A 23,171-nucleotide genomic window follows, 5' to 3' on the forward strand; every position below is an offset into this window, starting at 1 on the left:
CACATAGAACAAGCAATTGAATTAAAAAAGGACAGACAACAAAGAAAAAAAAGAACAAAAAGAGAAAACAGTGTACGATCAAAGCTCTTTTGCAGACAATATGTGACACAATTAAATCACCAGTGAGATAAGACCAACTATCCTTATTCTTCAACTATAATTAAGTAGATGAGACTAAATTGTTACATTTGGCATACAATCTAAATGAATAGCTTTGAATAAAGTTTATCTATAAATGGGAGTCACGGGTGTTAGGTGACAGGTGACACCAGTGACAGTAACACCAGTGACAATTTTCATGAAAAATTCAATTTACAAAATGGCTGCTGCAAGGTCTCAAGCACATTTTGTAAATCATGGTATACTTAACTAAATTAAGTAGTTTAATACATTTATATTCATACATTTATATTTTAGTTTATTTATTTATCATTATTATTATATTTATTATATATATATATTTTTTTTTTTTACAATTCCCTAGCAATAAAGTAAGTCATACCAGTGAGTTTAACTAGAAGCTTCATGAAATCATGAGATAAATGAGAACATTTCTGATAACTGAAAATAGACAGTGGACTTATCATGGACCTTTCTTCATAGATCTTCAGGAAATTGGAAGAAGGACGTTGAGTTATATTTTTATAGTTATGTATACATTATTGTATCTTAAATGGTAGACACCTGTAAATGACCTCAACATAAAGCAGTTTCCCATAACTGTGTGGACGAGCACTTCTGTGGTGCCTTGAATTCTAATTAATTAAAAAACAAATATTGACACATTGATGGCTCAAGAAGGTGTAATTGGTCAAATAACATATTGTTTAATTTTAAAATATAAAGACATTTTAACCCTAAAGTGTTTTTCAAGGTTAATATTTCTGTAAAGGCAAGGGACAGAAAAATTTACATTTCCATAGAATGTACGTACATGTTTAGCCTACATGTTTACATTTTTACATATTTATACCAGTAAACTATGAAACTATTCTGATTCAAGACCGACTCGTTTAACTTTTAATCACACATTATTAACATTATCACCATTAAAATAAAGCCCATTACCCTTTAAAAGGAAGACTAGCGGCATTAAATGATACTACAGCGTGACGTGTTTGAGTGTCAGTAGCAGAAAGGGTGTTCAGAGGGAAGATCACTGATTGGCTGGGAATGTTTTCAGATTTCAGCCAATAGGAGACTAGCACGCTTTCTTTATAAGTCACCTCACAACGAGCAGCCGCATATTCTTGTTTTTCTCGCTTCTCTAGTAAACAATCCGAAGCCGCAATGAGTGGAAGAGGTAAAACCGGGGGAAAGGCTCGCGCTAAGGCCAAGAGTCGCTCTTCCAGGGCGGGATTGCAGTTCCCCGTCGGCCGTGTTCACAGGCTTCTCCGTAAAGGCAACTATGCCCAGCGCGTCGGTGCCGGAGCTCCGGTGTATTTGGCCGCTGTGCTCGAGTATCTGACCGCTGAGATCCTGGAGTTGGCTGGAAACGCCGCTCGGGACAACAAGAAGACCCGCATCATCCCTCGACACCTGCAGCTGGCGGTGCGCAATGACGAGGAGCTGAACAAGCTTCTGGGTGGCGTGACCATCGCTCAGGGTGGTGTGTTGCCCAACATTCAGGCCGTGCTGCTGCCCAAGAAGACCGAGAAGCCCGCGAAGGCCAAGTAGACTGACGGAAGCTTCTCTTCAAACCAAAGGCTCTTTTAAGAGCCACACAATTTCTCCCCGAGAGAGAGTTATTTCATAAACTTTATCACTATATAGGTATCAACCCAGCATATAATTAAATCAGTTTTGTGCCGTACGTTGCTAATGTTTTAAAAATAAACGTATATAAAATCTAATCATTTTTAGTGCAAATAACACGCTGCATTATGAACATATGGCGCTGCGCGGTTATTTCCCCCCTTTGTGCTATGAAAAGATTTTTTGCACTGTATGTGATCTATTTATTCGTATTCGCGTCTCCATTTTCGTCTTCAATTTTTTTTATATTAGTTAATATAAATCGAACAATTATGGGTTATGATACACAAATATAAGACTGATTTAATCTATTTTCTAGCTTTGTCTTTGTGCACCCGAAAAAAAAACTGATCTTGAAAGCAGGAGGCGCACAGCCATTGGCCAGGTCCAGGACACCAACTTGTGCGCCATCCACGCCAAGAGAGTCACCATCCTGCCCAAAGACATCCAGCTGGCCCGTCGCATCCACGGAGAGCGCGCTTAAATCCACAGCAGAAACAGTCATATAAACAAAGAGTATAGAAGTAACTTTCTATACTCTTTGATATAAACCCAAAGGCTCTTTTAAGACTCAATGAAAGATGATTTACATATTACGGCGTTTTTAAATAAGAACTTCTATATGTCATGGTGGTCTTATAAAATGCTATTTTTATATATTTAAATCCAAAAGCAAATTAAAGGAAATGAATGGTGGTTTAAGTTTTTGTGTTATGCTACTATATTTAGTTATGCTATCATTTGTATGTTTGTGTAGTTATTAACCCTCATCCTCTCCGACCTGTAACAAATCCTCGCAGGTCACTGAAGCCCTTTGATTATACCTTTCTTTTGTCTAGAAAGCTTATATCATTTGTATTTGTCTGTTTGTTTGTTTTTTAGATTTTTTTTAAACGTATTTAAGTTTATTTTTATATACTTATATAGTTAAATTATATCGTTATTAATATTACTTAAATTCTACTTATTTCCACTAGTATAAGGCATCAAAAGACTGATCTCGACTTGGTAATGCGTAACTGGTGACGTACTAGAACCGCCCATCAATGTGGTTTCAACTAGGTCCGCTAGCTAACTATAAGCTCCTCTTCCCCAGTAGTTTTTCTATCATTTGCTGTTGTGGATTGAAGAGAATCTATAGTCATGTCTGGAAGAGGAAAAGGCGGTAAAGGACTAGGGAAAGGAGGCGCTAAGCGTCACCGAAAGGTTCTTCGCGATAATATCCAGGGAATCACTAAACCCGCTATTCGTCGTCTTGCTCGACGTGGCGGCGTCAAGCGTATTTCTGGCCTGATCTATGAAGAGACTCGCGGTGTGTTGAAGGTGTTTCTGGAGAATGTCATTCGTGATGCTGTGACTTACACTGAACACGCCAAGAGAAAGACCGTCACCGCCATGGATGTTGTGTACGCGCTGAAGCGACAGGGACGCACTCTGTACGGGTTCGGGGGTTAAGAGATCCACGAAGAAGAAAAACCCAACGGCTCTTTTAAGAGCCACCCACATTTACACACAAAGAATGAGTTTCTACTAGATGCTGAAATTGTATATATATTTTTTTGTGATAAAGTAAATTCATGATTGTGATCGCCTTAAATGTTTTCTTGAGCAAGTAAAAATAATTCACTTAATATTTTACTGTTACTCAAACGATTGTGCTCTGCAGTTAAATAAACTTTGTTTTAAAAGAGCTGTGGGCGTTCGTGTTCATTGTGCAATAATTTGTAATGTAGTTCACTAACGCTTGTTCTTACATTTGTATGCATGTCTATAAAAGTAAAATATATTCTTTACTGTAGTGGACATTATATTTTAGTGTATATCTCTGACACAACACATAAGTCCTATAGAAGAGCACATTCAGGGCTTTCCAGAGATACCAAATGTTTGGAGGATATTTCACCATTACAACAACTTCTGCTTGGTCTTTAAACGTGACTGACATTAATTTAGTGATAGCACTCTTATGTAAATATAATATTTTGTATTATTTAAATCAGACTCGTTTTCAAATTGTCATAAATCAACATCTAGGGAAAATATATGGGGTTTTGGGAGACGAATGTGAATAGAGAAGGAAATTAGGCTATATATCAATTGTAATGGCCTTCCCCTTTAATTTGTTTTGCTTTGCGTCACCACTAGATGGCGGAATACATTTATTGCATATAAGGAAAAGGAAACAGAGTAAGAGTATTGTCACGTTTGTTCTTGAGCTAACCAGCTTGAGAAAATGGTTCAAGCTTTAAGCTTTAGTATCCCTTTGGCAAGCAGAGCGAGGTATGTTTAGTTTGTTTTCCCTGTATTTCTTTGGTACCATTTGTTGATTTCTTTGAACACGGTTTATTTTGTGTATGTTGTTTGAGTTTATTTTGCTTTTGATATTTATGTATTGTTTCTTTGTTTTCTTTGTAGTTTTACGGTGCTACCGTGCTGTGATGCGATTGTTATGGTGCTATGAAGTCAATGTGTGAACACAGTGTTGTGATGCATGGAGAACGTTTGCAACAAAGAAACGAGACAATGAACACTTCAGCAATGAAGTTTATTGCATCTTAACAAAATAAATCGAAAGCACCCGTCAATAACTCTCTGCCTCTTTTCTACGAAGCTGAAGGGCCGCTACATCAATATTCCTATGAAATATTATGTTGACAAATTAATAAACAATGCAATGACATGGAAAAATACCTAATTAAAAAAAAAAAATCTGGATCTCAATATGCATATCTTTCAAAGATTTCACAGTATTATGAAATTATAGTGAATTCATGGAGTTTACATCGAGTACTAATACATTGTGCTGTTTCTGCTTCTAAATAAACGTTAAAATAATATAGAATCCTCTGCATATCGTTAAAAAAATGGAAATTATTCACAATATTTCACTTATTCATTAGGAAAAAATGCGGGAAAATGAAACAAAGGAATGGAGTCGATGTGGAGGATGGCATTTCTAGATGGGCGTGATTAATATTTTAAAGCTTCTGATTGGCCCGCCTACAAGTCAGTGAATGTGTAATGTGGCCAATGAGGTCACTCTATGGGTTAAAGACTCACAATCACAGAGCCTCGTTCTTCCCTTTTGAAATTAGCATAGAGCAGTGAATAAAAGCCCGCCTGTAGTAATACAGCTTTATTGGTCTTTGAGTTTCACTGACTGAATCATCATGCCTGAACCAGCGAAGTCCGCACCCAAGAAGGGCTCGAAGAAGGCCGTCACTAAAACCGCCGGCAAGGGCGGAAAGAAGCGCAGAAAGTCCAGGAAGGAGAGCTACGCGATCTACGTGTACAAAGTCCTGAAGCAGGTTCATCCCGACACCGGGATCTCCTCCAAGGCGATGGGAATCATGAACTCTTTCGTCAACGACATCTTCGAGCGCATCGCCGGTGAAGCGTCTCGTCTCGCTCACTACAACAAGCGCTCCACCATCACATCGAGAGAGATCCAGACCGCCGTGCGTCTGCTGCTGCCCGGAGAGCTGGCCAAACACGCCGTGTCTGAGGGCACAAAGGCTGTGACCAAATACACCAGCTCAAAGTAGAGGAGTCTGCTCAACACACAACACAAAGGCTCTTTTAAGAGCCACACATATTGTCTGCAGAAGAGCTTTGATCGTACACTGTTTTCTCATACCAAAGTAAAAGCTATTATCCGTCCTTCTGTGTTTATGCTGTTAAGCATCAGGTTTAGCAGATGAACAAGTTTCAAACCTTTCTTTAAAATGAAATGTCTTCACTCTAACAGCATGGCTTTGATCTTCAGCTAATGTAATTAAGTTCAGAACACTTAAAACATTTAGCTTTGAATATTATATCAGCTTTGTGTTACAGTAGCAGAAACTCTTCTGAGAAATACTCTCAACACTATTGTTGATCCTGTAGAGGAAAATGATGATGAAGACGATGTGAAACTTGTGCTCCAGTAGTGCTGGGATTTACAGACATGATCATGTCAACATTCACATCTTCCTCCACCAAACGCAAACCACAGATCAGATTTCCACTGTGAGTAAAATTTATGAGTTTAATAATGAAACCATTATGACACTTTATTCATTCTTTTTTTCTTTGTGGTCTACCCTTTTTTAATTAAGTTGCTTGTTCTATGTGTCATGTGAATGACTATGTACAGTTTCTATTTATTCCTGCAGCCTCTTGGCCAGGTCATGTTTGTAAATGAGAAGTGGTTCTCAAACAGTTTACCTGGATAAATAAAGGATAAAAAATTTTTTGAATCACTATATAATTTTACCCAATGCTTCTCTTTTAGTCTCTTAGTCAAGCCAAAAAAAAATCATTCAATTATTTAACAAAGTAATTTGATTATAGTCTTGATCAGAGGCAAGTATTGCTGGTTCAACTCTTTCTGAGTGTTTGAGTCTGTTATAAACTGCTGTCAAATACATTTATTTAGTTTGTCCCCGAGTGTCTTTAAAGGGAAACTGTCAACAAAGAATTTGAGTGATGAAATGCTTTCAAATTATTTAATTACAGACACTAAATATATAAATATATAATTAAATTATGACTGAAACATTAATACATTGTTTTTGAAATAGATGATGGTTTACAAATGTGAAAAACCAAGAAAAACACCTCTAAAAAACACTTTATTTCAACAGAATTAATTTATACAGAATAAAACTATGTTATGTATGATTAATAATACTCTAACAAGCGAACTAGAACAAGCAACAGTATCATTGTCAAGCTTTCACTACTGAAGAACAGGCTAACAACATGAGGTTATGACAAATATAAAGCTTATAAGAACGAACTACAATATTTTGCTGACAGAACATTCAAACGTGGACAGAATTAACTCTTTAACATCAGATTGAAGTTTCTTCCTCTGTTACGACGTACTGACTTTGGTCTTCAGCAGATGAAACTGAAATACACAAAAAATTGATTGCTTTAGTGAGGAGAGAGAGAGAGAGAGAGAGAGAGAGAGAGAGAGAGAGAGAGAGAGAGAGAGAGAGAGAGAGAGAGAGAGAGAGAGAGAGAGAGAGAGAGAGAGAGAGAGACTTTTGACTTTAAGATCACTTTATTTACAAAAACATTAAAGATTCAACATTCTTAGTAAAAAAAGAAAACCTTTAAAACCAACTAGAATGAGAGCAATGAATTTTAAAAAACAAAACCAGAAACTCAAGACATATATATATTAAAAAAAACCCCTCTTTTTATTACATTTCCTCTACTACAAAACTCACTCATACATAAATTTGAAGACATCCATCAATGTCAACATCACAAATACATTTTTTTTATGCCCCATTTACCTCTGAAACCATCCAAATCATTAACCAACTTGTAATAGCTAAACTCTATATTTATACGGGATTTTATTAACCCCTGTAACACTGAAACCACATCAATTGATCCACCATCATTCAATTTTCTTTTTCGGGACAACCAGATTGCCATTTTGGCTTGCCCAAATAAGCAATTTAATAAAACATGAACTTCCTTTTTTTTCTTGCTGTATTTAGGCCCATAAATAAAAAAAACATAGGCATAAAACCTTCCCCAAGGGTCAGACACCACTCTTCTAATTTGTTAAATAATGGCTCTAGCCTAAAACAATCAAAAAACAAATGAAAAACTGTTTCCTGCACCCCACAGAATGGACAGCCCTCCCCTACCTGTGGGTCAAGGTGTGCTCTGTGTCTGTTTGTGGCTATTATCCCATGCACAATCCTCCACTGAAGGTCTCCGGACCTTTTCTCTTTAGGAGTCTTGTACAGGGACCTCCAGCAGCCTTTAGGGGAAGCGCCTGGCCCAAAAAACTCCTGCCACTTGGACTCTCTCACACTCTCAAGCGAGTGCAGATGTGACACTTTCACACACAGTACATAAAAAGCTTTTTTCCCAGTGTTACTAAAAAGTTCCAACTGGGGGGTCTTAAAAGAAAGCAGGCCTCCCTCAGTCTCTTGCCATATTCCAGTTTCTGCTGAAAACGCCAGTTCTGGGAAAGTAGAGGTTTCCTCCTCCCCACCAGATGACTCTAAAACCAGTCTATATTCCTGGGGCAAGAACTCCCGTATTTGAGTCAGCATTCTCTCCACCACTCGAACTGATCTAATATCCAGTTTTTGAGCCAAATTTTCAGCAGATATCCACCCATCCTCAGAGATCAAAAGTCCAACTTTAGTAATGTTTGCAGACCATAAAGCTCTTCTGAGGGAGACTGAGTTAAAAATGTCCAAAGCCAGTGCCGGGTTTAAGAGCAGGGGTTCTTCCCTCATCCACAGGGCCAGCGCACCATTTGGCTCCCGAGATATTTTTAAAAGTGTCCATGCTCTCAGTACTGACCGGTAGAAAGGTGTCAATCCTGTTAAGTCCAACTTGTTGATGTCCATGAGAAAAAGGTGTCGGTCTAGCCCCATGTTACCAGCTCTCCTCAGAAGGGAACAGGCCACCTCAGCCCAGCTCACATGCTCCCCGTAGAGTAGTCTCCGAGCCGCCTGGAGCCTGAATGCTCGGATTCTGGAACTGATGTCGACCAGCCCCTGTCCTCCTTCCTGAATAGGCAGATACAGTACTGGCGCCCTCAGCCAGTGCTGTCCCGACCAGAAAAAGTCCACCAGATTTTTCTGGATTTCCCTTACTAGTTCCTCTGGAGGCTCTAGAATCATCATCCTGTGCCATAACGATGAAGCCACCAGATTATTGCAGACCAGGACCCTCCCCCTGTAGGACAGCCGAGGCAGCAACCATTTCCAGCGAGACAACCGATCACACACTTTCTCCACTAGGCCCTCCCAGTTTTTCCTTTTATATTCGTCTACTCCTAAAAACACCCCAAGATATTTAAAACCTGTTCTCCCCCACTGTAATCCACCAGGAAGTGCTGGACTATTCAGACCAAGACCACACCAAAGAGCCTCACTTTTACCCCAGTTAACTTTAGCCGAAGATGCCTTCCCGTAACATTCTAGAGCTCCTTTTAAAGATTGAACCTCACTCTGACCACTAATTAACACTGTAATGTCATCTGCATATGCAGAGAGTTTAGTAGGTTCTTTAAAAACCAGTGTACTAACATTTAAACCAGTGAGCTGTCTTCTTAATCTACATAACAGAGGCTCAATAGCTATGCTGTACAGCTGACCCGAGAGAGGACACCCTTGCCGAATACCTCTGTGGATCTTCACAGGAGTACTGAGGCCACCAACCATTTTAACCATACACGTAGCCTCAGTATATAACAGTTTAATCTTAGAGATAAAAACATCCCCAAATCCAAAAGCCTTTAACGTATTAAAAAGATAAGTATGGTCAACTCTGTCAAAAGCTTTTTCCTGATCTAATGACAGAAACCCAATATTAATATTATTTTGAAAAGCAAAATCAAGCATGTCCCGTACCAAATGCAAATTATCTGTGATGGATCGATCTTTTATACAGTAAGACTGGTCTTTGTGTATGATTTCATACAATACAGTATTTAGCCTGTTGGCCAGACATTTAGAAAATACTTTGTATTCTGAGCATAAAATTGCTACAGGCCTCCAGTTCTTTAATAGCGTTAAATCGCCCTTTTTTGGAAGTAGTGTTAAAACAGCCCGCCGACAGCTTGTGGGAAGGATTCCTTCTGTAATGCAGTTTTGCAAAACCTCAAAGTAGTCGTGTCCTAAAACAGTCCAAAAGTTCTTATAAAACTCTGCAGGTAATCCATCTAAGCCAGGTGCCCGTCCTGAAGAGAGCCCCATGACTGCAGCGGTGACCTCCTCAAAGGTGAGCTCAGTCTCTAACAACTGTTTGTGCTCTGGAGTTAACACAGGAAGGTCCTGAAGCAGTTCATTTGTGCACTGTTCATCCGAGGCTTCAGCATTAAATAAATCAGAATAAAAATCCACAGCGATTCTACGCATTGTGACTGGATCAGAGGTTTCTTTTCCATTATTTTCTTTTAAACAGTACATCTGCTTTTCCTGTCCAGCTTTTCTCTCCAAATTAAAAAAAGAAGATGTAGGACCATCCATGTCCCTTGTTGTTAAAAAACGGCTCCTTACAAGGGCACCTTTAACTTTTTCATTTAGAATGAGGCTCAACTGGTTTTTCTTTTCTGTCCACAGCTCTTGTAAATCTGCAGTATCATTAACAGTCATTGTCTTCTCAATGTCAATGATCTCCTTTTCTAGCAACTCTAATGTCTTTTTTAAAACCAAAGAAGAATGGGTTGCATATTGCTGACAGAACCCTTTTATATGAATCTTGCTGATTTCCCACCACTGAATTATACTTTCATATAAACATTTCTCAGTTTTACAGGTTTCCCAAAAGACTCCAAAATTCTCACAGAAGTACTTATCATCCAGAAGTTTAATGTTAAAATGCCAGTAGTAACTCTTTTGAGCTCTTTTCACCAATGAACACTTTATTGTAATGAGTTTGTGATCAGAAAAGGATATAGGAGTGATAGCTGTGTTTAACTCTGTTTCTCATATTGTGTGATGTGTAGAACCTGTCCAATCGTGCCCCAGAAATCCTACCATTACTAAATTTTACCCATGTATATTGTTGTGCTGATAGATTGTGTTCCCTCCATACATCTGATAAATTTAGTTTTTTTATCACATTGGCTAAACCTGCAGCTGACTGTGCGTGAGGTTCTTCTCCATTCCTGTCTTTTGTGAAATCTAAAGTGCAGTTCCAATCTCCTCCTAATATTATTAAATCCCCATCCTGCTGTTGGCTCAAAATTTTCTCCAGTTTGTTAGAAAACTGCAACCTATCTGGTCCTAAATTAGGAGCATAAATGTTTATGAACACAAAAACAAGATTTCTAATTTCAGCTCGAATAAGTAATAATCTCCCTGGTTCTACCTCATTTTTCAATAAAATTTTTGCATTAAGACCAGAGGAAAAAAGCACAGCCACTCCAGCACTAAGATTAGTCCCATGACTGAGAAACTTCTCTCCTTCCCACCACAAACCCCAGTCAACCTCATTACTTTGGTCACTATGGGTCTCCTGCAAAAATACAACACTGAGATCTTTTAGGCGTATAGTTTCTGAAAGTAACCAATTTTTCTTCCCATCCCTCATCCCATTTACATTTAGGGAACCCACCCGTAAGGTCTCCATAAGGAAGAGAGAGAGAAAAAGAAAGCAGTAAAGAAAAGAGAAATTAACAGTCATTATTATTTAGCTTTCCCCCTCGCTTTTCCTGCTTTCTTACCTACTCTTAAAGTAGTTATATGTTTCTTTAAACGAAACCTCTTTTGTTGTGAAAGCTCTTCATAGTTGCTCATTTTTCTAGCCCACATTACCGAAGAAATAAACTTTTCCACATCAGGGAAGTAGTCAGCTATTTCAACTCCGGGTTTTCCTTTTGTTTTGTCAAGAAAAGAGTTGATTTGCTCAACAGTATACATATCTTTTACAACCTCTGACCACTGCTCATCATCTTTCATTCCATCATTACTACACTGAGACAAATCTTCCATCTCATCAGCCATGGTTTCCTCTTCACCTTCTACCTGTACTGTATCATTACTCTGACACACAACCTCAGCATCAGCTTGAGTCTCACTCTTATCAACAACATTAGACGCACACACTGATTTATCAGAAACATAACTGCAGCCAGGTTGTTCCTCACTCACAATATTTACATTATTTTCACTCACCTCCTGCTGTCCCTGCTCTTCCTCTGTAATGACTTTATCCTGCTCCTCAGCGTTCCGTGTTCCCGTGTTATTTGCTGATTGATCAATGTTATTTGCGTGAGATGTAGACTCGCGCTGTTCGTCTCTGTGTGGACACGCGAAGCGCTTATGGCCCAGATCTCCACAATCAAAACAGCGTAGACTGTCAGTAGTGGCATAAACCATGAAAGAATTCCCACTTTGAATGACACGGAAAGAGACTTCCAAAGTTCGCTCTGGTGAATTTAAAAACATGTAAACCTGGCGTCTAAACGAAAGGACGTGCTTTAACGCGGTGTTTTTACAACCTAAGGGAATCATTCGGACGGGACCCGCGATTTTACCAAATCTTTGCAACTCTTTAGTGATAACATCATTAGATAAAAAAAAAGGCGGGACATTTGAAATGGTGACTTTAGTTGCTGGAGCGGATAGCGGGGTTACCGGAACATATGCTTCCTTCACCCATATACCACTGACAGTCAACTGATTAACTAGCGCCTCAGACTTTAAAAACACAACAACTGCTTTGTTCATCCGAGAGGCCGATACGACATTCTCAAAATCCACCTGCTCTCCTATCACCAGCAGCAGATCCTCCACTGTCACTCCGGGCTCCGGCACACACCTGCACCCGTTCCGCAGTGACAGTGTTGGCGTTCCCGGCGTGGGAACAGACGCCATTCTGGCGTCTCAGAACGCACACACACTGAGAGGAAAAAAATACAATTTCTCTCCTACTCTATGTAAAAAACGAGGGGGAAAGAAAATAAAAAAAATAAAAAAAAAGAAAAGGAAAAAAAAAATTAAAATAACAAAAAAAGATAGGAAAAAAAAAGAGAGAGAGAGAGAGAGAGAGAGAGACTTTTGACTTTAAGATCACTTTATTTACAAAAACATTAAAGATTCAACATTCTTAGTAAAAAAAGAAAACCTTTAAAACCAACTAGAATGAGAGCAATGAATTTTAAAAAAACAAAACCAGAAACTCAAGACATATATATATATATATAAAAAAACCCTCTTTTTATTACATTTCCTCTACTACAAAACTCACTCATACATAAATTTGAAGACATCCATCAATGTCAACATCACAAATACATTTTTTATGCCCCATTTACCTCTGAAACCATCCAAATCATTAACCAACTTGTAATAGCTAAACTCTATATTTATACGGGATTTTATTAACCCCTGTAACACTGAAACCACATCAATTGATCCACCATCATTCCATTTTCTTTTTCGGGACAACCAGATTGCCATTTTGGCTTGCCCAAATAAGCAATTTAATAAAACATGAACTTCCTTTTTTTTCTTGCTGTATTTAGGAGAGAGAGAGAGAGAGAGAGAGATCAGACAGAAGTTTTACCTCTTGCTCTGTAACATTTATAAAGCAGCACGACTGTCGCTAGCAGATACGGAGAAGCAGCCACAAGAGAACTGAGGATTTTGAGGACAGAAATCTGACCTGAATCTGACACTGAAAAACAGAAACACAAGAACATTATTGAGCAACATTACAGAGCCCTATAGAGCAGTGGTTCCCAATTCTAGTCCTCGTGACCCACTGCTCTGCACATTTTGTATGTCTCCCTTATTTTAACACACCTGAACCAGATCATCAGCTCATTAGGAGAGACTCCATGAACTGAACTGAGTGTGTCAGATAAGAGAGACCTACAAAATGTGCAGAGCAGTGGGTCACGAGGACTGGAATTGGGAACCACTGCTATAGAGATCGCTAAGACATGTGACCAAATGGGCGGCAACCTCTTCAGAACGCAAAGAATTATGGGTATGTTTGGCCAGGCTGGCATAGCAGGCAAGTGTTCTGGCATGAAAATAATGAAAAATTAGCGTGAAAAACAGAATATAATCCTACAAAATGCAGGCATCTTGAACACTGCGTTCTTCCCTCCATGCAATGAAGTTTGGCGCCTTATGTTTGTGCCGCGGATTCCCAAAATGCTTTGCGTTCACCACTGGGAATACGTCATGATGACGTCACATTAGCAATCCTTATAGAGAATGATGTGATTGCAGACTGAGTTAAAGACCGGTCAGCCAGCGCCATCTAGAGTTTCATGACAGAACTTTGAATTTGTCAATAACTGATTGTGCTCAAGCAGAAATAAGAGACAGAGACTCATATGAATAGTGTGGCGCATCTCATCAGATGCTCATTAAAATAACCTCTGACTGAGATCCAGCTGTGGAGTGACTGTCCTCTCTCTGTTGTAAGGATGGACTTTTACTAAGACTGAATTCAAGAATTCTAACCTGCAATAAAACTCACTAATCTGAAGAAGAGATCTACGGGACAGAGAGCACAACACAACTTCTTCAATCTCGTCTCTTCCCCCCATGCTGAGTTCCTGACCCCTCACACTATCTTCTCCCCTCCAGGTCTCATTCAGTCATGCAAAACACACACACCTACTGTCTCCAGCTGTTTTATGAGAGGTCAAAATAAATACTTCTGGTGCGAATGGTAAAGAAGTTTCATTCCCGCAGAACAGTCAGAAAAAAAGAAAACAATGCCTGTTCTTCTGGTGTGGGAGATGCCCCAATAAAGATAATAGATAACCATTTGTGTTTATCCCCCAAACTCTGGCGTGACCACTTTGGGCACGAGAAAGGGTCCAGCAAAAGCTGAATAAATACTTGGGTGATAGATGTTTATTGTTCTTTTGTTCCACTTGGGTATTTAAAGGGAATTGGCAAACCACTCAAGGAAGCATCTGTGAATAGAACTTCCCACACTGTTGCTGTGTGTCTGTATTGCCAGGTATGCTGACTCTTTGAAACTATTTTTGATATTGCATTTTGAACGATGTCTCTATTATATGCTGATCAGTTGTGTATTATGTATTCTTTTAAATTCTTTTTATTTCTTTTTATTTGATGCTTAATTCTGCCTGGCAAAAATAAATGTTAACCTTGATTTATTCTGCATTCTTCTGAAATCATTCTTTCCAGTAGATTAAAAGTGTAGTCTGGTGTTTCCGCAAATCTTTGTCCAGGATAGATCAAACTGAAGGCACTTTGAATGGATCATGGGGCACATCTTAGGAAGACCTTCTGATTTCTGACTATTCCCTGACTTAACATGTTGTACGCTGCAACTATTATAACAAAGTGACACTAGGTCCGTAATGAACGAATATTTGAAATTATGAGATGCCCAGAATAATCTTTCGTCTAAATTAAATCACAACTAATCCGAGGATCAGCTGTTAAGATAGAAAATTTGAAAAAACAAAGAGTCACTTCAATTTGGAGTCAGATTAAATTATTCATGGAGTCAGAATTAAAATTGGAAATTAACTGTTTAATAAATTAAAGTGATTTTTCCAGAAGCGCCCGCAAAGACATACACGCTGAATTCCCTTCGAACCAAGACACCGGACACCGTCTTTGGGCCGGTGATTGGAGCTTACACTGTTTCACGCATTAAAAAAAAAGCAATATGTATGAGCCAGACTCTGAACCAGAGCTGGAAAGGGAAGATGTAGAGTCGATGGAAGGACGTCTACATCAAGATGTCTCTGAATGGTAAAGACAATCATTTTGACTGAGACATACATTAACATCGGTAACGAGCTAAAACGTTTGTTGCTAGTTTCTCCCACATAGGTTTACCTTTTATTTAATGTAGATTACATTAACGGAGATGTAGTCTCCTTTTTTTTATCAGCTTACAGTGGTTATTGAGATCAACGTTTGCTATCATGTGGTGTTTTTGCCTCGTTTCACGTTGTGGTTTTTTAGACATTCAATATTTTTCTTCTACAGACATGTAACGTGATGTTTTTCTTTATGTTTATTATTACTTGACTGTTTGTTTTATTTATCTATCCTTATCTATTTTATAAAAAAATTAATACAATGATATGTTGTCATAGTTATATAATATACAATTCTATAAAAATATAGCTGTATCATTTTCTTGTCTGTTTATCACTGAGGGCAAACTTCATAATTACAATGTATCAGATTTTAAACTATATTTATCTACCAAACGGAGCTTCGATGCCAACTTCGCCTGATATTGCCCCACATTTGTGAATGATTCCTGTGTAAAATGTTTAGCGCAGACACGTTAAGCCAGTTGAAAGGGTTGTTGGAACAGCGTCATTAAAAATGAATTTAATCCACTGGTCCCTGATAGTTTGGTCCGTTCTTGGTAGATAAAACACATTTACATGTTGATTCTGGCAGTCAACCACAGAGCAACTCACGTGTGCACTACGTTTCTGCATCTTTCTCGAATGAATAGGCTTGTTTGAGATGAGCAAAATCTGCGCAGAATCGATCACCGCGAGATGCATGCCGGTTAGAAATGTGTCCGAGTGCTCTGATGTCATGCTGACGTATGTCAAAAATCTCTCGCGAGCGCAAGGCGCATGTGTCGGATTCTGCAGTCAAGCGCAGTTGCTCTCCACCGACTGCGCTGATCAAAAGCATGATGGGAAGCGACTTGCTGACGACACAGCTTAATGCTCATTGGTTTAAACAACTGTGATGTATTGTTGTCTTTTAAAATGTTTGATTTTAAAACTCTAATATCATGTTTTATGTGTATAGCCTATGTTATGTGTGAATATTCCCAAACTATCTGACAGTGCGATCTCTTTGGGCTATGCAATTTAATGTTTTATAAAAAAAAATGAAAGAAATAAAAACACATGTCTGTATTAAAGAAAAAAATATTGATAAACATGTATTTGGAATGGAATTAAATAACAAGTACTTTGGATGTCTTGTTTATTGGCAACACTGTGCACGAGCGTGAATCCCGCGGTATCCATCTTTGATCTCACAGGTGTCAGATCCACTGCGTGAAGAGAGAACTGTCCGGCTTGCCTGCGCTTTTTTCACTCCTCCTCTCGACTACATTTCAGGCGAGGCGAGGCGCATCTCAAACAAGCCTCTTCATAACATACATTGATTCTCGTGGAAAAGTGAAAATTACAGGTCATGACTCCTTTAAATGAGTTTCTCTAAATTGAAACAATAAATTATAGCACATATATTTTTACTCTTTCCACAGAAGATCTATTAAATCAAAGTGTATTTGAATTTTTGGATCAATGTCTTCTGTCTCTTTCATATTTCTGACAATCATCATGTTCTGCTTACTCTTCCTGCCCACAGAAATCACATTTCCCTGTGTAATGTTTACCTAAGCCGATGAATTATTATCTTGTCCCTCCTACTCCTTCCTGTAGTTACACCTCATTTCTCCCACTTCCCTTTGAATCCTGCAAAACCAATGCCCTTTTGTTGTTTCTTCCCATCACCTTTGCCATCTTTTCTTCAATCCCTTTTTAATAATGATTTTGATTTCTGATGTTTCTGATGTTAACTGTAAAATCAATGTGATTACTTTTAGTACTATTCTTTTGCTATTTTGTCTGCCATTTTATTTGCTTTAACCACATTGTGTGCTGGTGTCCAGAAAAGTCCCACCCACCAGTAAGTTGATAAATCTTGCACATTGTCACATCACAAGATGGCACAGTGGCCACATCAGGTGCACGCTTTTGACTTCTTCTCCTCCTCCTCTTTTTCCTAAGAAAAACATGGATGCACAGTTATAGAGTGAGATGCAATGGCGTTGCATGTGTTTGTGCTGAAACCTGTTTCCAGTAACCAAGGTTACGTTAGTAACCGAGTACGTTTCATCTGGTGAAAACCAAAGTCAGTACGCCGTAACAGAGGAAGAAACTTCAATCTGATAGAGGTGTTTTTCACATTTGTAAACCATCATCTATTTCAAAAACAATGTCTTAATGTTTCAGTCATAATTTAATACTACATCTTTATATATTTAGTGTCTGTAATTAAATAATTTGAAAGCATTTCATCATTCAAATTCTTTGTTGACAGTTTCCCTTTAAAGACACTCGGGGACAAACTAAATAAATGTATTTGACAGCAGTTTATAACTGATCTGTGGTTTGTGGAGGAAAATGTAAATGTTGACATGATCATGTGTGTAAATCCCAGCACTACTGGAGCACAAGTTTCACATCATCATCATTCCTCTACATGATCAACAATAGTGTTGAGAGTATTTATCAGAAGAGTTTCTGCTACTGTAAAAGAAAGCTGATTATGCAGAAAAACAATATTCAAAACTAAATGTTGAAAATCTTCTGAACTTAATTACATTAACTGAAGATCAAAGCCATGCTGTTAGAGTGAAGGTATTTCATCTTAAAGAAAGGTTTGTAACTTGTTCATCTGCTAAACCTGATGCTTAACAGCATAAACACAGAAGGACGGATAATAGCTTTTTCTTTGGTATGAGAAAACAGTGTACGATCAAAGCTCTTCTGCAGACAAAATGTGTGGCTCTTAAAAGAGCCTTTGTGTTGTGTGTTGAGCTGACTCCTCTACTTTGAGCTGGTGTATTTGGTCACAGCCTTTGTGCCCTCAGACACGGCGTGTTTGGCCAGCTCTCCGGGCAGCAGCAGACGCACGGCGGTCTGGATCTCTCTCGATGTGATGGTGGAGCGCTTGTTGTAGTGAGCGAGACGAGACGCTTCACCGGCGATGCGCTCGAAGATGTCGTTGACGAAAGAGTTCATGATTCCCATCGCCTTGGAGGAGATCCCGGTGTCGGGATGAACCTGTTTCAGGACTTTGTACACGTAGATCGCGTAGCTCTCCTTCCTGGACTTTCTGCGCTTCTTTCCGCCCTTGCCGGCGGTTTTAGTGACGGCCTTCTTCGAGCCTTTCTTGGGTGCGGACTTCGCTGGTTCAGGCATGATGATTTAGTCAGAGAAAGTCAAAGACCAATAAAGCTGTGATACTACAGGCGGGCTTTATGCACTGCTCTATGCTAATTTCCAAAGGGAAGTACGACCTTCTCTGATTGCTAGTTTTCCTGGACCAACCCATAGAATGATTTCATTGGTTATATTAAACGTTCCTTGACTTGTGGGACACCCAATCACAGGCTTTAAATGTTAATCCCGCCCATCGCCTCATGTCCTACTATCATCCCCCATTACATCATGTTTCTTCGTTTCATTTTCCAGCATTTTTCGTAACGTAATGCACTGCAGTTTTTAATATTGAAGGTACAATATTGATAATTTCAGTTTAATCAACTTGAAAACAATAAAATACAATTCATACTGCAAAACCACGGATATTATTACTATATTTAATTGGCACATAAAGACCTAAGAGAAATGTTATAGTAACGATTTTATCACTTAATGTAAACAATAAATAACTCAATCTCGGTGAACTCCACTTAATATAGTTTTTAACCACTTGGAAACTTGTTCTTTGTGTGTAAATGTGTGTGGCTCTTAAAAGAGCCGTTGGGTTTTTCTTTTTCGTGGATCTCTTAACCCCCGAACCCGTACAGAGTGCGTCCCTGTCGCTTCAGCGCGTACACAACATCCATGGCGGTGACGGTCTTTCTCTTGGCGTGTTCAGTGTAAGTCACAGCATCACGAATGACGTTCTCCAGAAACACCTTCAACACACCGCGAGTCTCTTCATAGATCAGGCCAGAAATACGCTTGACGCCGCCACGTCGAGCAAGACGACGAATAGCGGGTTTAGTGATTCCCTGGATATTATCGCGAAGAACCTTTCGGTGACGCTTAGCGCCTCCTTTCCCGAGTCCTTTACCGCCTTTTCCTCTTCCAGACATGACTGCAGATTCTCTTCAATCCACAACAGTAAATGGCAGAAAAACTACTGGGGAAGAGGAGTTTATAGTCAGCTAGCGGACCTAGTTGAAACCACATTGATGGGCGGTTCTATTAAACGTCACCAGTTACGCATTACCAAGTCGAGGTCAGTCTTTTGATGCTTGATACTAGTGGAAATAAGTAGAATTTAAGTAATATTAATAACTAAATAATATAAAAACCCTTAATTAAAAGTAGACAAATTATTCTGGGGGGCTTCGGTCATTTTGACCCGCGAGGGAAGGATTTGTTACAGGTAAGGAGAGGATGAGGGTTAATGACTATACATGTAAACATACAAATGGCATATTAACTATAGTAATATAATACTAAAACCACCGTTCATTTCCTTTAATTTGCTTTTAGATTTAAGTAATACATAAAAATAGCATTTATAAAACCACCGTGACATATGAAGTTCCGATTTCAAAACCATATGGAAATCATCTTTCATAGAGTTAAGGAGGTGGCTCTTAAAAGAGCCTTTGGGATTTGGATGACTGGTAGTGAATTTAAGCGCGCTCTCCGCGGATGCGGCGGGCCAGCTGGATGTCTTTGGGCATGATGGTCACTCTCTTGGCGTGGATGGCGCACAAGTTGGTGTCCTCAAACAGACCCACCAAATAAGCCTCGCTCGCCTCCTGCAGGGCCATGACAGCCGAGCTCTGGAAGCGCAGATCCGTCTTGAAGTCTTGAGCGATTTCTCTCACCAGGCGCTGGAAGGGCAGTTTGCGAATCAGCAGTTCAGTGGATTTCTGGTAACGGCGAATCTCTCTCAGCGCCACGGTACCGGGCCTGTAACGATGAGGCTTCTTAACGCCACCGGTAGCGGGTGCGCTCTTACGGGCAGCTTTAGTGGCCAGCTGCTTCCTCGGGGCTTTTCCTCCGGTGGACTTACGAGCGGTCTGCTTTGTTCTTGCCATTATTTAAACGTGCCCAGATGCTGATTTAATCAGATCGAAAGACTGAGCAGTTCAGTCGAACACAGCGCGTATTTAAGCCCAGGGCTGCCATGCGCTCATTGGATGGCTTTGCTTCAGATGCATTCGATTGGTTATTGTCTGGCGTCTGTAAATGACAGTTGGCCAATAGCTGTTTTCAAACAAGTGACGTCAGTTTGTGGTTCCCGCCCAAACGTACATTGCTTTTTCTCTGTATCCACGAAAATAGATTAGGCGAAATCAGTTTTAAATATGCAAACCAAAATAGGTGATTTTTAAGGTTTCTTAAAAACTAAGTGGATGTACAGTTTGACTTGTGGAAATAATATAGTAAAAAACTTAGACAAGTACAGATACTTATATCATCACGGTATATATTACATTTCTTACATTTATTTGTATCAATATATCAGCTTAAATATTTTTATCAATGCTAATAAAACTACATTTTCATAATGCCCTCATTAAACCTTCACAAAGTGTGGTGGTTAGTTAGAAAATGCTTTACTTTCAAAAAAAAAAAAATATATATATATATATATTTCGGGACCATGTGTATTTCTAGTCAAATTTTAAGATTTTAAATAAATAGCTTTATTGAAAGAAAAACAAAAAAACATTTGTATAATGTAATCTCAGACAAGAAACAAACTTCAACCTGTGGGAATTTTTTTTTTTTTTTTTTTTCAGCATTGTGTATTACAATAACTAGTCAATTCATGTGCATTCTGCAGCAACTTTATTATTTGTTTTATCTAAGGAACTTTAATAGAAAATCAAAATATAAATCGGGTAAATTAAATCACTCTTTCTTGGGAAATTGGGTGGCTCTTAAGAGCCTTTGGTTTGAAGAGAAGCTTCAGTCAGTCTACTTGGCCTTCGCGGGCTTCTGGACCTGGACATGCGCCTCCTGCTTTCAAGATCAGTCTTTTTTTTTGGGGTACACAAAGACAACGCTAGAAAATAGATTAAATCAGTCTTATATTTGTGTATCATAACCCATAATTGTTCGATTAATGTTAACTAATATAAAAAAAATTGAAGACGACAATTGAGACGCGAATACGAATAAATAGAGCACATACAGTGGAAACAAAACTTTTCATCGCACAAAGGGGGGAAATAACCGCGCAGTGCCATATGTTAATAATACAGCGTGTTACTTGCACTAAAAATTCTTAGATTTTATATACGTTTATTTTTAAAACAACATTAGCAACGTACGGTACAAAACTGATTTAATTCTATGCTGGATTGATTATATAGTGATACAATTTGTGAAATAACTCTCGGAGAGAAATTGTGTGGCTCTTAAAAGAGCCTTTGGTTTGAAGAGAAGCTTCCGTCAGTCTACTTGGCCTTCGCGGGCTTCTCGGTCTTCTTGGGCAGCAACACGGCCTGAATGTTGGGCAACACACCACCCTGAGCGATGGTCACGCCACCCAGAAGCTTGTTCAGCTCCTCGTCATTGCGCACCGCCAGCTGCAGGTGTCGAGGGATGATGCGGGTCTTCTTGTTGTCCCGAGCGGCGTTTCCAGCCAACTCCAGGATCTCAGCGGTCAGATACTCGAGCACAGCGGCCAAATACACCGGAGCTCCAGCACCGACGCGCTGGGCATAGTTGCCTTTGCGGAGAAGCCTGTGAACACGGCCGACGGGGAACTGCAGTCCCGCCCTGGAAGAGCGACTCTTGGCCTTAGCGCGAGCCTTTCCACCGGTTTTACCTCTTCCACTCATTACTAAAATCAGTAATTAAAACAGATTATCCTGACGAAGTTAATAGAACAAAAGAAGATCAGTATTGGCTCATACTATCTTTAAACGAGAGTGCCAGTCGCCCATTGGTTTAGAATGTGATAAGTTTCAAACCAATCACTGAACTTCCCTCAAAAACCCAACCCCCTTTATGGAATGATCACATGTATTGACTACTAGACAGAAGAGATTAAATCAGATATGTTTGATAGAAAATTCAAACAAGTACAACAATGGATATTATATGCTGTACCAAAAGTACTACACATTTCACACACTATACTTGTTCACATTGTATAGTGTATAATTGTATAGTCAACATTTGATACTGTTTCATTGACCAGATTATTACCCTTAATGTAATTTTAGAATTTGATCACTGCCATTATTGCTTGTGGGGTTGTTTGAATTCCCATATTTCTCCAGCATAGTGGTTTGTGTATATATTCTATATCAACATCCTTGAGTCGTAGCTACTGTGTTAAATGTTTGCTTTTAATCTAACAAGCTTTTTGGCCATTTTCAATCACTTTTTTTTACGAATAAAAATGATTTACTTGAGTTTTACCAAACCTAAATTTGTTGAGTCTAAGTGGTCTAAAGTCACATATTTGGCTATTTGATTCCAGAATTAACAAATCATTCAAAAACATGAGTTTTGCTCTTTACTCAAGACTTAGTGGTTGGCTCTTAAAAGAGCCGTTGAGAAACAAACAGTAACGTTAGATTTATTTCTTCTTGGGAGCTGCCTTTTTAGGCTTGGCGGCTTTAGGTTTTGCTGCTTTAGGTTTCGCCGTTTTGGGTTTGGCTGCCTTTGCCTTTTTGGGGCTCTTGGCTGCTTTCTTAGGAGTCGCCGGTTTCTTGGCCTTCTTGGGGCTCTTCGTCGCCTTTTTAGCGGCGGGTTTCTTCACCTTCTTCGGCGATTTCTTAGCGACGGGCTTCTTTGCTGCTGCAGCTTTGGGCTTCTTAGCGGCAGCGGGTTTCTTAGCTGCGGGCTTCTTGGCTTTTGGAGCCGCTTTCTTGGCTTGCTGCTTGTTGAGTTTGAAGGAGCCTGATGCGCCGGTCCCTTTGACCTGAACCAAGGTGCCTTTAGTCACCAGGCTCTTGATGGCGATCTTGACACGAGAGTTGTTCTTCTCCACATCGTATCCACCGGCAGCGAGCGCTTTCTTCAGGGCGGCGAGGGACACACCGCTCCTCTCCTTGGATGCGGACACAGTCTTGACGATGAGCTCGCCGACGCCTGGACCTGCTTTCTTGGCTTTCACAGCGGACTTCTTCTTGGGCGCTTTGGCCGGGGCGGCAGCAGCGGGGGCTGGGGCGGTTTCTGCCAT

General features: G+C 39.5%; 8 protein-coding genes across 8 annotated transcripts; 3 read left to right on the forward strand and 5 right to left on the reverse strand.

Moving 5' to 3' along the window:
• The first annotated feature begins 1,288 nt into the window (after positions 1-1,288).
• Positions 1,289-2,719, forward strand: LOC311288271 (histone H2A-like). Its single transcript, XM_084405594.1, has one exon. The coding sequence runs from the start codon at positions 1,291-1,293 to the stop codon at positions 1,675-1,677; it is 387 nt and encodes a 128-aa protein (XP_084261720.1). The 5' UTR covers positions 1,289-1,290; the 3' UTR covers positions 1,678-2,719.
• Positions 2,720-2,879: 160 nt separating this feature from the next.
• Positions 2,880-3,445, forward strand: LOC311287118 (histone H4). The gene has a single exon (XM_084403728.1). It carries the CDS (start codon positions 2,899-2,901, stop codon positions 3,208-3,210), a length of 312 nt encoding a protein of 103 aa, XP_084259854.1. The 5' UTR covers positions 2,880-2,898; the 3' UTR covers positions 3,211-3,445.
• Positions 3,446-4,917: 1,472 nt separating this feature from the next.
• Positions 4,918-5,778, forward strand: LOC311287741 (histone H2B-like). Its single transcript, XM_084404771.1, has one exon. It carries the CDS (start codon positions 4,926-4,928, stop codon positions 5,298-5,300), a length of 375 nt encoding a protein of 124 aa, XP_084260897.1. The 5' UTR covers positions 4,918-4,925; the 3' UTR covers positions 5,301-5,778.
• An 11,853-nt stretch (positions 5,779-17,631) lies between these two features.
• LOC311287535 (histone H2B-like) lies at positions 17,632-18,271 on the reverse strand. Its single transcript, XM_084404428.1, has one exon. The coding sequence runs from the start codon at positions 18,197-18,199 to the stop codon at positions 17,825-17,827; it is 375 nt and encodes a 124-aa protein (XP_084260554.1). The 5' UTR covers positions 18,200-18,271; the 3' UTR covers positions 17,632-17,824.
• A 382-nt stretch (positions 18,272-18,653) lies between these two features.
• On the reverse strand, positions 18,654-19,124 carry LOC311286914 (histone H4). Its single transcript, XM_084403360.1, has one exon. The coding sequence runs from the start codon at positions 19,099-19,101 to the stop codon at positions 18,790-18,792; it is 312 nt and encodes a 103-aa protein (XP_084259486.1). The 5' UTR covers positions 19,102-19,124; the 3' UTR covers positions 18,654-18,789.
• Positions 19,125-19,653: 529 nt separating this feature from the next.
• Positions 19,654-20,082, reverse strand: LOC311288492 (histone H3.2; the record flags this gene model as incomplete). Its single annotated transcript, XM_084405909.1, has 1 exon — positions 19,654-20,082. The coding sequence occupies exon 1, from the start codon at positions 20,062-20,064 to the stop codon at positions 19,654-19,656; it is 411 nt and encodes a 136-aa protein (XP_084262035.1). The 5' UTR covers positions 20,065-20,082.
• A 1,298-nt stretch (positions 20,083-21,380) lies between these two features.
• LOC311288280 (histone H2A-like) lies at positions 21,381-21,819 on the reverse strand (the record flags this gene model as incomplete). Its single annotated transcript, XM_084405608.1, has 1 exon — positions 21,381-21,819. The coding sequence occupies one exon, from the start codon at positions 21,817-21,819 to the stop codon at positions 21,433-21,435; it is 387 nt and encodes a 128-aa protein (XP_084261734.1). The 3' UTR covers positions 21,381-21,432.
• A 746-nt stretch (positions 21,820-22,565) lies between these two features.
• Positions 22,566-23,171, reverse strand: LOC311287728 (histone H1-like; the record flags this gene model as incomplete). Its single annotated transcript, XM_084404758.1, has 1 exon — positions 22,566-23,171. The coding sequence occupies one exon, from the start codon at positions 23,169-23,171 to the stop codon at positions 22,566-22,568; it is 606 nt and encodes a 201-aa protein (XP_084260884.1).

Source organism: Rutilus rutilus (assembly GCF_951802725.1).
Source record: "Rutilus rutilus genome assembly, chromosome: 3".
Taxonomy (NCBI): Eukaryota; Metazoa; Chordata; class Actinopteri; order Cypriniformes; family Leuciscidae; genus Rutilus; species Rutilus rutilus.

What these genes read in the sequence shown, in the direction of transcription:
- LOC311287535 (XM_084404428.1), bottom strand. Translation starts at nt 18,199, where the DNA reads ATGCCTGAACCAGCGAAGTCCGCACCCAAGAAAGGCTCGAAGAAGGCC.
- LOC311288271 (XM_084405594.1), top strand. Translation starts at nt 1,291, where the DNA reads ATGAGTGGAAGAGGTAAAACCGGGGGAAAGGCTCGCGCTAAGGCCAAG.
- LOC311287741 (XM_084404771.1), top strand. Translation starts at nt 4,926, where the DNA reads ATGCCTGAACCAGCGAAGTCCGCACCCAAGAAGGGCTCGAAGAAGGCC.
- LOC311287118 (XM_084403728.1), top strand. Translation starts at nt 2,899, where the DNA reads ATGTCTGGAAGAGGAAAAGGCGGTAAAGGACTAGGGAAAGGAGGCGCT.
- LOC311286914 (XM_084403360.1), bottom strand. Translation starts at nt 19,101, where the DNA reads ATGTCTGGAAGAGGAAAAGGCGGTAAAGGACTCGGGAAAGGAGGCGCT.